The 15,969-nt window shown below is 41.9% G+C and overlaps 1 protein-coding gene across 2 annotated transcripts in view; it reads left to right on the top strand.

The window, feature by feature from the left end:
• zbtb17 (zinc finger and BTB domain containing 17) overlaps positions 1-15,969 on the top strand; it is a 34,703-nt gene that overhangs the window by 1,523 nt on the left and 17,211 nt on the right. The window contains exons 2-6 of one of the 2 annotated variants that reach the window (XM_051930865.1): positions 4,879-5,132; positions 6,325-6,504; positions 8,673-9,134; positions 12,208-12,387; positions 14,021-14,196. In XM_051930865.1, the coding sequence (XP_051786825.1) occupies positions 4,928-5,132; positions 6,325-6,504; positions 8,673-9,134; positions 12,208-12,387; positions 14,021-14,196 (1,203 nt within the window). In that variant the 5' untranslated portion in view covers positions 4,879-4,927. The remainder of the gene's footprint in view (positions 1-4,878; positions 5,133-6,324; positions 6,505-8,672; positions 9,135-12,207; positions 12,388-14,020; positions 14,197-15,969) is intronic. The other variant, XM_051930864.1, reaches the window with a different exon arrangement.

The following is a 15,969-nucleotide window of genomic DNA, read 5'->3' on the forward strand; positions in this document are numbered from 1 at the left end:
CCATGAATTTAAATAAGATCTGCTATTGGTGAGGATTGGCTTCTAATTAAGCAACTGATTGGAACAAAACCCTGCCGTCACTGTAGCTCTCCAGGATCTGAGTTGCAAGTGTTCTTTGATTTGACTTTCACAGTAAATGTATGCAGGTAGAAATTCAATGACTTGGTCGGGGTGACAATGAACTAGGGAAGAGATTACATCCATGTCCGATAAAAAGGGAGTCCTAAGCATTGAAACACAATGGACAGTGCTGTGAAAAAAAACTCTCGCTTCTGAATTTACGTTACTACCAAATATGCTTCAGAGTGAATTTAGTCAGATTCTTTCATAAGTTATAGCAGGGATTGTTAAACTTTTATTCTGATGGTCCAAATAAAATCGGTACCATACTGGGACCCAAGAAGAGGCTTATTACCATAATAACATCAGGTATATCCATAAACAAATCAAAATGGCCACATAATACAAAAGCAGTACATTTTGTTTCCATTCAAGCATGTTTCTCACATGAGTATCACTAAAAGAGAAAACATATCTACTATATAATAAAACACAAAAGTTTTTGTGTGTCTGGTTCGTCAGAGCAATTTGATTGGTCAGTTTGGATTGTGAGAGGAAGTGTGAGGCACAGAAGGAGTAGGAGGCACGCTGAGAGTCTCCTTCAGAGATGAAAACTATAAAAGCAGACAGGAGGTGAGCGATACTTCTCGAAATGACAAGAATCTGAGAAGCAGGCTTATGGAAAAACACTCGAGAAAGGGCACACCAGTCCAGACAGGTTCAGACAAACGAGGATAATGAAGAAAGATGTTAAAGGTACATATAAGGGCAAGAGATCTCAGAATCACTTTTATTTGCCAGTACTTAATTTACAGGAATTTGACTTGGTAGATTTGGAGCTGCTTATAACATAACATATGAATAACATAAATAGCATAACTTTTATAAAGTTGCAGAATAGTGCAGTTATAAAGGTGATGCGCAAGTGAAAGTGACAAACACATGAAAGACGGGCTAAATTACTGGTTTGAGAGGGCTATAGCTCTGGGAAAGAAACTTTTTATGTGTCTGCTAGTTTTAGTTTTAATTGACCTGAAGTGTTTACCACAGGAACGAGTGATGAGCTGCATGAGAAGAGTCCGTGGTGATCCTTTTGACGTGGTTAGTGACACTAGATGTACACAGTTCTGCAACAGACGGAAGGGCACAGCCAATTATTTTCACATCAGACTTCACAACATACTGTAATTCATCTTTGGAGTGAGGTGTTCGAATCCTGTAAACACCACAAGTGACTCTTCTCGGTTGGGCTCTTGAACAAGGCCCTTAACCTGCAATTGCTTCATCCTGGGGATGATGTTAATCTGTCCCAAAGGACAGAGCAGCACTAGAGAAAGTCCAGAGAAGAGCAACAAGGCTGATTTAAGGGCTACAAGATATAAATTATAAGGAAAGATTAAAAGAGCTGAGCCTTTTCAGTTTAACCAAAAGTTACTAGTTATATATAATAGATATATAGATATGAAAGGCACTATGTAACTGATAGGTAGACATGAAAAGCACTATATAATTGATAGCTGTGAAAGGCACTGTATAACTGATATGTACAGTTAGGTCCATAAATATTTGGACAGAGACAACGTTTTTCTAATTTTGGTTCTGTACATTACCACAATGAATTTTAAATGAAACAACTCAGATGCAGTTGAAGTGCAGACTTTCAGCTTTAATTCAGTGGGGTGAACAAAACGATTGCATAAAAATGTGAGGCAACTAAAGCATTTTTTGAACACAATCCCTTCATTTCAGGGGCTCAAAAGTAATTGGACAAATTAAATAACTGGAAATAAAATGTTCATTTCTAATACTTGGTTGAAAACCCTTTGCTGGCAATGACAGCCTGAAGTCTTGAACTCCTGGACATCACCAGATGCTGGGTTTCCTCCTTTTTAATGCTCTGCCAGGCCTTTACTGCAGTGGCTTTCAGTTGCTGTTTGTTTGTGGGCCTTTCTGTCTGAAGTTCAGTCTTCAACAAGTGAAATGCCTGCTCAATTGGGTTAAGATCAGGTGACTGACTTGGCCATTCAAGAATTTTCCACTTCTTTGCTTTAATAAACTTCTGGGTTGCTTTGGCTGTATGTTTTGGATCATTGTCCATCTGTATCATGAAACGCCGCCCAATCAATTTGACTGCATTAAGCTGGATTTGAGCAGACAGTATGTCTCTGAACACCTCAGAATTCATTCGGCTGTTTCTGTCCTGTGTCACATCATCAATAAACACTAGTGTCCCAGTGCCACTGGCAGCCATGCACGCCCAAGCCATCACACTGCCTCCCTCCACTGTGTTTTACAGATGATGTGCTATGCTTTGGATAATGAGCTGTTACACACCTTCTCCATACTTTTTTCTTGCCATCATTCTGGTAGAGGTTGATCTTGGTTTCATCTGTCCAAAGAATGTTTTTCCAGAACTGTGCTGGCTTTTTTAGATGTTCTTTAGCAAAGTCCAATCTAGCCTTTCTATTCTTGAGGCGTATGAGTGGCTTGCACCTTGCAGTGCACCCTCTGTATTTACTTTCATGCAGTCTTCTCTTTATGGTAGACTTGGATATCGATATGCCTACCCCCTGGAGAGTGTTGTTCACTTGGTTGGCTGTTGTGTAGGGGTTTCTCTTCACCATGGAAATGATTCTGCGATCATCCACCACTGTTGTCTTCCATGGACGTCCAGGTCTTTTTGCGTTGCTGAGTTCACCAGTGCTTGCTTTCTTTCTCAGGATGTACCAAACTGTAGATTTTGCCACTTGTAATATTGTAGTAATTTGTCAGATGGGTTTTTTCTGTTTTCGCAGCTTAAGGAGGGCTTCTTTCACCTGCATGGAGAGCTCCTTTGACCACATGTTGTCTGTTCACAGCAAAATCTTCCACATGCAAGCACCACACCTCAAATCAACTCCAGGCCTTTTATCTGCTTAATTGATAATGACATAACGACGGACTTGCACACACCTGCCCATGAAATAGCCTTTGAGTCAATTGTCCAATTACTTTTGAGCCCCTGAAATGAAGGGATTGTGTTAAACAAAATGCTTTAGTTGCCTCACATTTTTATGCAATCGTTTTGTTCACCCCACTGAATTAAAGCTGAAAGTCTGCACTTCAACTGCATCGGAGTTGTTTCATTTAAAATTCATTGTGGTAACGTACAGAACCAAAATTAGAAAAAAGTTATCTCTGTCCAAATATTTATGGACCTAACTGTATATATAATAGATAGCTAGATATGAAAAACAGTATATAATTGATAGCTGTGAAAGGCACTATATAATTTATATATAATAGATAACTAGATATGTAAGGCACTATATAACATGTATACAGTATATGAAAGATAGCTAGATATAAATAGCACTATATAATTGATAGCTGTGAAAGGCACTATATAACTGATGTATATAATAGATAACTAGATATGAAAGGCACTATATAATAGATATGTGTGTGTGTTTGTCTCTCTCTCTGTCTATCTAATGAGTTATGATAAAAAAACATAGCAACAGTAGAAAAACTTGAGAGAAGAGCGATGAGGCTGATTCCAGGACTACAGAGGATGAGTTATGAGGAAAGATTAAAAGAGCAGAGCCTTTACAGTTTACACAAAAGATTAAGAGGAGACCTGACTGAAGTGTTTAAAATTATGAAGGGAATTAGTGCAGTGGATTGAGACGGTGACTTTAAAATGAGTTCATCAAGAACACGGGGACACAGTGGGAAACTTGTTAAGGGTAAATTTCACACAAACATTAGGAAGTTTTTCTCCACGTGGAGAACCACAGACACTTGGAATAAGTGACCAAGTACTGTGGTACACAGTAGGACATTAGAGACCTTCAAAACTCGACTTGATGTTACCTTGGAAGAGTTAAATATATAGGACTGGCAAGCTTTGTTGGGCAGAATGGCCTCTTCTCATCTAGACTGTTCTAGCCTTCTAATGGCACATCTTAAACTTTTGTAGTAGTAAAATGCATTGCATCTGCAATTCCAACAGATGGCGCATCACAACCAATAACACTTCCAGATGGCATATTAACAGAGACCTATGCACAGCATGGTGTACTACAAATGTTAACGCTGAAGTCTGCGTTGATTACTTAGATTTTCAATGGCACAGGTTGTTTAGAATAATGTGTTAATGATGGAGTATGTGTGAAAAACATTAGAAAAAAAATATTTAAAACAAGGTAACTAAACAGTGTTGATTAACTATTTTTTTACTACATTTTTCCTTATCTGGTGTAATGAGTGAAGCAACTACGTTAAGTGACAATTCATACGGTCCTCTCAAAAATCTGCAAGTTGTTGTGTTGAATGGCCCGTTCTTGTTTAGATTGTTCTAATTATGCCAACCTTATTTTTAAGTTGCTTTGGATAAAAGTGCCTGCTAAATGAAGAAATGGCAGTAGATTTGGATTAATCTCAAATGAGAAATCAACCCATTAGATCACAGTCACTAATAGCCCCACACACATTAGCGACTACAAAGGTCCTGACCAGGCCAGAGTTTGAACCCATGTCACAGTGCCTTTGTGCTGAGTTACATAGTTAAAGAGAAGCCACACGTTGGTTAAGTGATTTGCTAATTAATACTCGCATAGGGATTTGAAGTTCTGTGTTTGTAAAATTAGCCACTAAACTATGGGCTACATAGCTTGCAGTTGATTCATTCAGAGAAGGTGCTGTTGTTTGATTGCTGCTGACCCCAGTTAAAGCCGTCTCACAAACTCGCTCAAAGCGTAAGCAGAACCGTGTTACTTTAAATTACCCAGGCATGCAGATGCCTTTTTGTTGAAAATGTCTCTCGTGAAATTTCAGGCTCCCATTGGCCATTCCCCATTTCATCAGTGACCACCTCCTTCAAGTGATGGATTTTCCATGGCACAGCGGAAAGGTGCTAGAGCAGTTCAACCAACAGCGACAGATGGGCCTACTCTGCGACTGCACCTTTGTGGTGGACGGGGTGGACTTCAAAGCTCACAAGGCCTTGTTGGCGGCCTGCAGCATGTACTTCCGCATGCTGTTTGTTGAACAGAAGGACATCGTGCATCTTGACATCAGCAATGCTGCAGGTACGGATTTCTCCTCTACCTTTTTTTTTGCTTTCATACGAGATTCCCATAATCAGGTGTTTTGATGTGGTAGGGTCCTAGGGTGACGTATTCTCCTGTTCAGACTCATTACTATGTAGACCTGAACAGAATACCCCAAATCCCAACCGCTTATGTGTGTACTCCCTATCATTTCAATAACCACAGGCAAGAAGACAGAGTACAAAAAGGGCAAGAGAGAAGATTTATACTTACCGTATGTACTCGTGTATAAGTCGGGTCTTGAAACCCGAAAAATCGATGATAAAATCAGACTCTGACTTATACATCTGTTCAAAAATACGACACTTCATTTTCTTTTTCTCCTTGCCTCCTCCAATCTCACCATCAGTTCTTGAAATGGTGAAGACGGGTGGACGGTTCAGGGGCGCTCCTTTCTTCACAGGATGGCCTAAATCGACATTCAGTCCTCATGTAACAGGCAGACAGTAGACAATCCAGACCCCGACCCAGAAACGATCCAGGACAAAAATGAGAAGGCACAGGTATCACCATGGAAGGTAGACAGTAAGGGATTTTAGACACAAAACAAAATACTTGTTTCTTTTTTGGTAACACTTTTAAATGTGGCGCCAGCCTCTTTGTACCCAACAGCCCCTGCATCCTCAGCAGATGACCAATCAGAGCCACTGCAGGGACTGTTGGGAGTTGAAGTTTGAAGCACCGCTACATGTGTCTTTGTCCCAAACATTATGGAGGGCACTGTAGATTTGATTTTTGTAGTCCAGTAGTTTTACGTAGCACCCATGTAAACTGAAGCATATCATGGCGACTATAAAGATCAATGCATAGCAAACTTTGGTTCAGGATCCTAATAGTAAATCAACCTAGAGAGCCTGCCTTTGGGCGTAAAGGGAATGCAATACTTCTGGGTCCCCTTCTCCTACCTTTAATAAAGGATATGCAGATTCTTCAAAGGAAGCACACACATTTGCACAGAGGGCGACAATAAATGTTCACGGATTTTACTTTATGGTTTTGTGCTGTTTTTAGGTTTATGCCCGTATTTAGTCCTCCATTTTCCCTGTAGAGCTGCCTCCACTGGACACAAAGATAACCGTGTTTAAGTGTGTACCCACGCAAGGCACGAGGCCAGTAAAAAGCCTGATCTCCTCACCCTGATGAGCCACCTCCATGTCGTATTTCTTTTCAGGTCTTGGCCAAGTTCTTGAGTTTATGTACACCGCTAAACTGAACCTGACTCCCCAAAACGTGGAGGATGTCCTTGCTGTCGCCAGCTTCCTTCAAATGCAGGAGATCATAAATGCCTGCACTGCCTTCAAGTCCCTAATGTCACCGCTGCGTGCCGCTGTTGAGCCCTTGCAAACGGAAGGTGAGTTGGATTCTTCAGCCATGTCGTTGAGTTATTTGGTTTGTAAAGTTTCATGTGTGATGCACTGGCTGGTGGGCCATGTTGCTTGTTGTGCTGTTCAAGTGAGTTGGTTGCAGTGCCAAGGAAGTCAGTTTTTCCAAATGGCTTCATCTTCCTTGTTCAAACTTATGCTTTTCTGCATCTTAGGCTACCATTGTCATACTTGTCCACAATGTGTAGAGTAAAAAGGCTGTACCATAACGCCTAACCTGGGAGTCTTGGTTGGATGAATCAGAACTTTAGGGGTCTTCATTGAGTTTATCACGACTGATGATGTTAAGTGGGCTGTTGTGCCTTTTCTGGCAAGCAGTGTTTTACCGAGCTGTTACCAAATGAAACCTTCAAGGCTCTTGTGGTTTTGTTTGTTTTAAACATTTAACTCAACTTCACACCAATTTATTGATGTTAACACTGTGGAAGCTTGTCTCTATATGAAAAATACAGTGCATCTGGAAAGTATTCACAGCGCATCACTTTTTCCACATTTTGTTATGTTACAGCCTTATTCCAAAATGGATTAAATTCATTTTTTTCTCAGAATTCTACACACAACACCCCATAATAACAATGTGAAAAAAGTTTCTTGAGGTTTTTGCAAATTTATTAAAAATAAAAAAACTGAGAAAGCACATGTACATAAGTATTCACAGCCTTTGCCATGAAGCTCAAAATTGAGCTCAGGTGCTTCCTGTTTCCCCGATCATCCTTGAGATGTTTCTGCAGCTTCATTGGAGTCCACCTGTGGTAAATTCAGTTGACTGGACATGATTTGGAAAGGCACACACCTGTCTATATGAGGTCCCACAGTTGACAGTTCATGTCAGAGCACAAACCAAGCATGAAGTCAAAGGAATTGTCTGTAGACCTCCGAGACAGGATTGTCTCAAGGCACAAATCTGGGGAAGGTTACAGAAAAATTTCTGCTGCTTTGAAGGTCCCAGTGAGCACAGTGGCCTCCATCATTCGCAAGTGGAAGAAGTTCAAAACCACCAGGACTCTTCCTAGAGCTAGCTGGCCATCTAAACTGAGCGATCGGGGGAGAAGGGCCTTAGTCAGGGAGGTGACCAAGAACCCGATGGTCACTCTGTCAGAGCTCCAGAGGTACTCTGTGGTGAGAGGAGAACCGTCCAGAAGGACAACCATCTCTGCAGCAATCCACCAATCAGGCCTGTATGGCAGAGTGGCCAGACGGAAGCCACTCCTTAGTAAAAGGCACATGGCAGCCCGCCTGGAGTTTGCCAAAAGGCACCTGAAGGACTCTCAGACCATGAGAAAGAAAATTGTCTGGTCTGATGAGACAAAGATTGAACTCTTTGGTGTGAATGCCAGGTGTCACGTTTGGAGGAAACCTGGCACCGCTCTTCACCAGGCCAATACCATCCCTACAGTGAAGCATGGTGGTGGCAGCATCATGCTGTGGGGATGTTTTTCAGCGGCAGGGACTGGGAGACTAGTCAGGATAAAGGGAAAGATGACTGCAGCAATGTACAGAGACATCCTGGATGAAAACCTGCTCCAGAGCGCTCTTGACCTCAGACTGGGGCGATGGTTCATCTTTCAGCAGGACAACGACCCTAGGCACACAGCCAAGATATCAAAGGAGTGGCTTCAGGACAACTCTGTGAATGTCCTTGAGTGGCCCAGCCAGAGCCCAGATTTGAATCTGATTGAACATCTCTGGAGAGATCTTAAAATGGCTGTGCACCGACGCTTCCCATCCAACCTGATGGAGCTTGAGAGGTGCTGCAAAGAGGAATGGGCGAAACTGGCCAAGGATAGGTGTGCCAAGCTTGTGGCATCATATTCAACAAGACTTGAGGCTGGAATTGCTGCCAAAGGTGCATCGACAAAGTATTGAGCAAAGGCTGTGAATACTTATGTACATGTGATTTCTCAGTTTTTTTTTATTTTTAATTAATTTGCAAAAACCTCAAGTAAACTTTTTTCACGTTGTCATTATGGGGTGTTATGTGTAGAATTCTGAGGAAAAAAATGAATTTAATCCATTTTGGAATAAGGCTATAACATAACAAAATGTGGAAAAAGTGATGTGCTGTGAATATTTTCTGGATGCACTGTATAACATTCCCATTTGCCTTTAATTGCTTTTCCGTGCAATTTGTTTTCAGGAGAAGCCGACAAGCTGGAGGAGTTACCAAAGACTAATGCTGGTGACCAGGATGATGATGCAATAACATCAACAGGGACAAAGCCCAACGATAACAGTGCTCATTCGGCAGAGTATGAAGAGACAGCAGGTCAGAATGAGCAGATAGAAAATCCAGAATCTGCAACTTCAGAGCCAACAACAGGGGAGCTGCAAGAACAAACCAGTTTCTCATTTGTAGAGCCAATCGAAAAGTCCACAGAGCACACCAGTGAGGCTAATTTTCAGACCACCACAAGTGAACCACTGGCAACTACTCAGGAAGTGGAACTTGCTGAACTGGTAGAACATCATTCTGAAGCTTCTGCCCCAGAGCATGAAGAATTGGGTGAGATAACGGCCCCCATCCTGACTGAGGAGCAGAACGGGTTGGAAGGGCAAGAGGGTGAAGGTGAAGATACAAGACACAATTTTGAAGAGAGTGGTGAGTACCAACAAGGCAAATGTACAAATATAATAAATGTAACCACAAGGGGGTATCACTGATTCCCAAACTACACAAATAGTAATACAGCACATGCTGTAGTGATAGAATAAAAGGTATTTATTTCACAAACGCCTCTCCAGAAATCAGGCACAATTCTTCAGTAAATCAGACAATTGTTCCTCCGTCTACCTCCTCAGAGTGTTGCCTGCTGCCTCCCCTCTCTGACTCAAGTGAAGTGAGGCAACAAACTCCTTTTAAGTCAGACCTTGGAATGGTTCCAGTGTCATGCCGTATCATCGAGGAAGCACTTCCGGACCATAGAAAAAGTAGGGCAGTCTTCTCCCGACCAGGGAGGTCTTAACAGCATCATGGGCCCCCAGGCAAAGTAGAGCACTGGGGCCCCTGTTTTGATAGCAAAACAGAAACATACTGCCCAGTGTGCCCATGCGTTAAGACGGCCCATCTCCCGTCAGTGCCCTCTGTCGATACGCAGGGATCCTGACAGAGCTGTATTTCCGGACTCCAAGTCCCAAGCACCCCTTTGGGTCTGGGACACCTGCAGGGGTGCTTGGGACTTGGAGTCCGGTAATACAGTCTATGTTTACCATACAAGAAGCCCTGCCACCTAGCATTTGGGAAATGGAACAACTCCCAGTCCTCTGCTTTTATCAGTACATCCATTAAGCCATTCCAACAGAGTACAAATTTATTTCCACATCCCGCAGGCTAATTCGCTTGCGTCATCGCACTGGCCTCCTGTCTGGGTAATCAAACATCCTCCATCCCAGCCAGGATGCCTGTTCTCCTCCTACAAAGAGAAAGTAAAACTGTTATAAACTCAGTGGCGTAGCAAGGGGCGAGCACAGGAGGCGGCATTATTGGCCAAAAGGCTCAGTACAATTTGTGTGTAAGCAGCAGGGTTTGGAAAAATATCATTCATGAATGAAAAAGTCAAATTCTCTGATTTTTTTATCCACAAATGCTTCAAAAATCATTTTCAGACTGTCCTGTGACACAGCAGTTGAAATATATGAGGCAATAACAAAATAAACATTACAGCGATAATAATTTCTTAATTTATAATTTCGTTTCGCTATCAATCCAAATGCGTTCTTGCTCTGCCCAGAAAACATGCCCACCTATCACTTGTTCACTACACTGGCTCTGGTTTTCACAGCTGGTTTTCTATACATCATTTTAATTTTCTATTTAAATAGGTTAACATATTCAGATATGCTGAAGCACCGTCCCGCCCCAAGCGACACGAACTCGAGCTATGCCACTCTGAGGCTAGGGATCTGCACTGGCAATCAGAAGGTTGCCAGTTCAAATCCCATAAATGCCAATAGGGACTCTGCTCTGTTGGGCCCTTAAGCAAGGCCCTTAACCTGCAATTGCTGAGCGCTTTGAGTAGTGAGAAAAGCGCTATATAAATGCAAAGAATTATTAAAGAATTATTATTATTTTATTTAGGAATCTGTGTCAGGAGTGTCAGGTTAGCTCCCTTCTACTTAAATAGATGGGTCATTTTGAAAATTGAGTTTGAGATTGGTTGTGACTGATAATTGTGGGTAACAGCCGCATTTGTATAAATGCAAATCTACTCAGAAGTGTATTTAGTGACGTAAACAAAGCTGTCATTCCGGCACCGCGCATAGCCCATGGTGTCCTACAAATCCATATACAGTAGATATACTATACTTTACCACCACAAAAGAAGTAGAAAATAAAAAGGCCCGAACCTTAGACTGACATGGAAGTGAGAATGAGTAAAGTTTGAAAGGCTGTGAAAGTACAGTTGGATGAAGGTCCGTGTACTTTTTGGTATTTGAAATGTTATTCTAGAAGCAAAAACAAAAATGAAAGGAATTTTCAGATTTTGATTTTTGATTAAAGAATAAAATGAGGGAAAATAAGGTATTTTTTAACTCTATGGTAAGAAATAGCAGTCATAAACCTAAAATTACACATACTTTTTTTCTGGATTTATTTGTGATTTAAATAATGAAAGTGTAATAGCTCAAAAACAACAAAACAGACACATTTTCATTGTCTAATACCGGAAGTACTTGTTCTTCTGCACGATTTTTGACGACACGTGCGGACAGTCCTCCTCACAACACATTGATTGACGGCTTTGAAGTTTGTCACCTCTATCTCCAAATACGTGTCAGAGTGTCGACAGCCCGAGATTTGCTCAGCACAAAACTTTCTAACATTTCTCGCTTCTCCATGTTCATATGACAGACGCTCAGATATAATTTTCGATGACAGGTCTCATTTTGCCATCTCTAAAATCACGTCTGAGTACTGTTCCAACGTCATGATGATGGTCCAGTCTACACACCAGTGACCAGTGTTTGCTGCAAGTGGCGCATTACCTGACCAGATTGTTGGCCTACAAAAACTTCTGGTTCAGACAAAATTAAACAATGGGCGTTCTCTCGTTCTCGTTTCTTGCATTTTTCTTTTCTGATATGCGAAAGAACAAAAGGAAAAAAGTAATTGTTTTGTGTTTTTCATTTTCCCTTTTAAGTTGAAAATCAAATAGGTGTCTCTTTTTTTCTTTTTTAAATGATATTTCCTGAACGGAAATTTCAAATACCAAAAAGTACACGGACCGATGAAGAACAACCAAGGCCAGTGCTGCAATTTCATCACCTTAGCAAAATAGGAGAAGTTAATTAAAATTCATTAAAACAGAATGCTCACAAGAGAATAAATCCTTCTTCTCACGATTTTCTGTAGTCGATTCTGTGCCCAAAAATTAAAAAATGTAAAGACGGCTCCTACTGACGTGAATAATTCCTTATGTACAAGTGTCGTGTAGCAGAATAAAACTTTAGTTATGTCACTGTATTAAAATGTTTGTGACTTGTATGAAATCTTTTTTTTTTTTTTTTTATAAACTGGCTGATTTTCCCATATCATTTTTTTTATTGATCAGTCCAATATTTGTTTCCTCAGTTACTGATCCGTTTTTATGGGTTAACTTTACAGCACAAACATCTGCCCTTGTCAATGGTCTGCTAGTATTCTGCTTTAATCGGTCGTCTTTCATTGGTTGCAGTCATTCCAGTGAACAGTGACACCGGACAGTTGACGTACCTGTCAAGTCAGTGTGATGGAAAAGAAGAAAACCTGCAAAGTGGGCTACCAGAGGAAGAGGAGGAGGAGGAAGAAGAAGAAGAAGAGGAGGAGGAGGAGGAGGAGGAAGAAGAAGAAGAGGAGGAAGGAGCCACCGCCTCAGGTGAGCTGCCATCAGCAAAACTCTATGGAGAAGCTTTTAATATTCACGGGTATTAGTCAGGCATCATTGTTCTTATTTTAATATATAGGGTGGTCCAGATCTAATTGTGCAATTTTCATTATGCTGTAACTTATTAAGTTTATTACACTTTGGTCAGCGGCTGTTGTATGTAAAGTGCTTTATAAATAAAATTAGAGAATTCACAGCACCTGCCCTGCACATAGAGATCCATCCATCCATTATCTAACAATCCATCCATTATCCAACCCGCTGAATCTGAACACAGGGTCACGGGGGTCTGCCGGAGCCAATCCCAGCCAACACAGGGCACAAGGCAGGAACCAATCCCGGGCAGGGTGCCAACCCATCGCAGGGCGTGCACACACACACACACACACACACACCAAGCACGCATTAGGGACAATTTAGAATCGCCAGTGCACCTAACCTGCATGTCTTTGGACTGTGGGAGGAAACCCACGCAGACACGGGGAGTACATGCAAACTCCATGCAGGGAGGACCTGGGAAGCGAACCTGGGTCTCACCTTGCCACCCGCACATAGAGATTTCACTTAAAATTCTTTTTGTTGCCGATAGATGGCAGCACCTGCCCTGCATTCCAAAATGGCGGGGAGACGGTTGTCAGTCGAACAGTTGCATAACTAGATCTGGACCACCCTGTATGGCCTGATAATGCCTTACATGTCATAAATAAAAAAAAAACATTTTTTATTCAATAAGATATACTGTAAACCCTCGTGGCTGGCATAGTGACATCCCATTATTTGGACCCCAGCTTGTTTTGTCAACTGAGGCTTCCTCTGCTGTCACTGAAGTTTTCCTTCTCTTCTTCATGTTAGTATCCCCCTTCTATGAAGACATACAGTACTTTTAGTGTGATTGGGGACTCTAAATTGACATTTTTTTTTTGTTCTTTATTTCACCTTATACAATTTCTTGTATTAGGAATTTGGTAGTTTTCGCATACCCCTTGGGGTCAGAGCGCAGGGTCAGCCATTGTACAGCGCCCCTGGAGCAATTGCAGGTTAAGGGCCCAGCAGAGCAGGATCTTTTTTGGCAGTGACGGGGATTCGAACCGGCAACCTTCTGGATACCAGCACAGATCCTTAGCCTCAGAGCTACCACTCCGCCCTATTTGGTGGGTTTTGAAAGCTAAATTAATGATCTCTCCCTGAGTGCTCATTTAATTGTATGCATTTTTAAGAATGAATTAAAGGCACCAAAGATTGCACATCCTTCAGGGCTCAACAGTTCATAGCTGCAAATTAAAATGAGCCTCTGACAGGTGACGTCTTATTTGGCTTTTATTTTTGTGTTGTGGTGTTCATAGTGAAGGCTGGCATACACCATGGAAGCAATGAACAGACCTCATCTACTGTGTTTTGAAAAAGTCAGGACTAATAAGATGCTATTCTTTAACACGTAAGCTGCGTCTGGCTCCATTGGTCAGCCCTTTACATTGTCCAAGAATCAACGTCAATAAAAATATTTGCCTGCTTTAACACACAGTTCTCCCCTCAGTGCGTTATGGACAGGCAGAGTCTAACATTCCACATTAGGCAGCACATTATTTCATTTTGTATTTTTTGCTTTTCCTGTTTGTACCTCAAGATATGGATGTTGATGAGATGAAATTGGCCAAAGTAGACGGAAATGAGATGGATGAGTGGGACGAGAAAGAACAAGCGGCTGATGACAGTGGCTCTGATAGTCGTCAGATGCGAGCAGGCACCTTCAATGACCGTAGTGAGTCCAGAGTTTATGGCTCTGTCACCCACAAATGTGAGGTAAGAACGGGTGAGAGCAGAAACCTGAATCAACACGCTGTGGAGGTCTTCACAGTGAAAAGTGGCATATTAAAATTACAAAATAATATATCAAAGCTGTGTTTCTTCCCGTGAATATTCCAAACATTCATCTTTTCTTGTGTTATTAATATCATTTTATCAATGATGATGATTTGCCACTTTCAGTTACAGTGGAATCAATTTGGTGTACATGATTGCCATCTCCTAACTAGATATTTAGGTATATATTTTTAATAAATATGCCATTTTCAGTGGGAATTCTGGGACAACAAGCCAATATTTCATGCCATCATAACAACAAAAAATAAATTATTATAGCTTGAAAAATTATTTTATACTTGACTTGCATTAAAGAATCATTCAGCATACGATTCATGTCAGGCCCTGCTGGGAAAACTCCACTGGAGCTCAACAGAACGATTGTAACAGCAGTCGACGACACTCTGTGTGTGTTTCTCTCTCTCACTCTCCATCCATCTTTCTGATTAATTGATTCTTTATATGTCACATACACAGTTATACAAGTACAACATGTAGTGAAATGTGCTCTGAATCGGCCATGAGACTGCAATAAAATAAATACAAATCAGGCCCAAGCCTAATGTCACTTAATTATGTTTACCTATTTTGTAAGTCGCTTTGGATAAAAGCATCTGCCAAGCAAATAAATGTAAACAAATAGTAAATAAATACAAATATCATTAACGCGATACAAGATTTAAAAAAAAAGAAATATATTGTGGACGGGCGGCACGGTGGCGCAGTGGGTAGCGCTGCTGCCTCGCAGTTGGGAGATCTGGGGACCTGGGTTCACTTCCCGGGTCCTCCCTGTGTGGAGTTTGCATGTTCTCCCCGTGTTTGTGTGGGTTTCCTCCGGGCGCTCCGGTTTCTTCCCACAGTCCAAAGACATGCAGGTTAGGTGGATTGGCGATTCTAAATTGGCCCTAGTGTGTGCTTGGTGTGTGGGTGTGTTTGTGTGTGTCCTGCGGTGGGTTGGCACCCTGCCCAGGATTGGTTCCCTGCCTTGTGCCCTGTGTTGGCTGGGATTGGCTCCAGCAGACCCCCGTGACCCTGTGTTCGGATTCAGCGGGTTGGAAAATGGATGGATGGATGGAAAATGGATGGATGGATGGATATATTGTGGAACACCAGGTGTGCGTGCAGCTGCCCTAACCCGTCACAGGCAGACATGAGTCTGCCACACAACACACCTTTTATTTACACAGCACATGGCTTAGCTCACAGGGCAAAGTACAACACAGAGCCTTTTCTTTCTTCTTCTTGTTCTGTTTTTTTAGCCATCTTCCTTCCTCCTGACTCTGGCTCCTGAATGGTGGGGACTGGCCCCTTTTTATACGGCACCCAGAAAGACTCCAGATGCCCAACTAGCCTCAGGGTCTTAGGACCCTGCAAATGTCCATGCGCCACCTGGCGGAGGCCACGGGCCCCAACATGGTTGAGCTTCTATACTCATGACCTGTAGCCCCGCTGCAAGCCAAGGGGGGCTGCCCTCTTTTAGTCCGGGGTAGAAATGTTCTTAAAAATACACTCTTCACAAGTCTTTCCATGCTTCAGCCTCCTGGCCAGGTAAGGGCTCGGGTCAACCGCCACAATATATATATATATATATATATTATTCTAATTATAAACAAGATCTAAAGGTGTTCCAATACAATAGAATAGCTATGTACTGTAAAGTGCATTGTGCTAGTTTGTTTCCTAATGTAAACAGATTTAAATGGTGCCAGTTGA

Source organism: Erpetoichthys calabaricus, chromosome 8, assembly GCF_900747795.2.
Source record: "Erpetoichthys calabaricus chromosome 8, fErpCal1.3, whole genome shotgun sequence".
Lineage (NCBI taxonomy): Eukaryota > Metazoa > Chordata > Cladistia > Polypteriformes > Polypteridae > Erpetoichthys > Erpetoichthys calabaricus.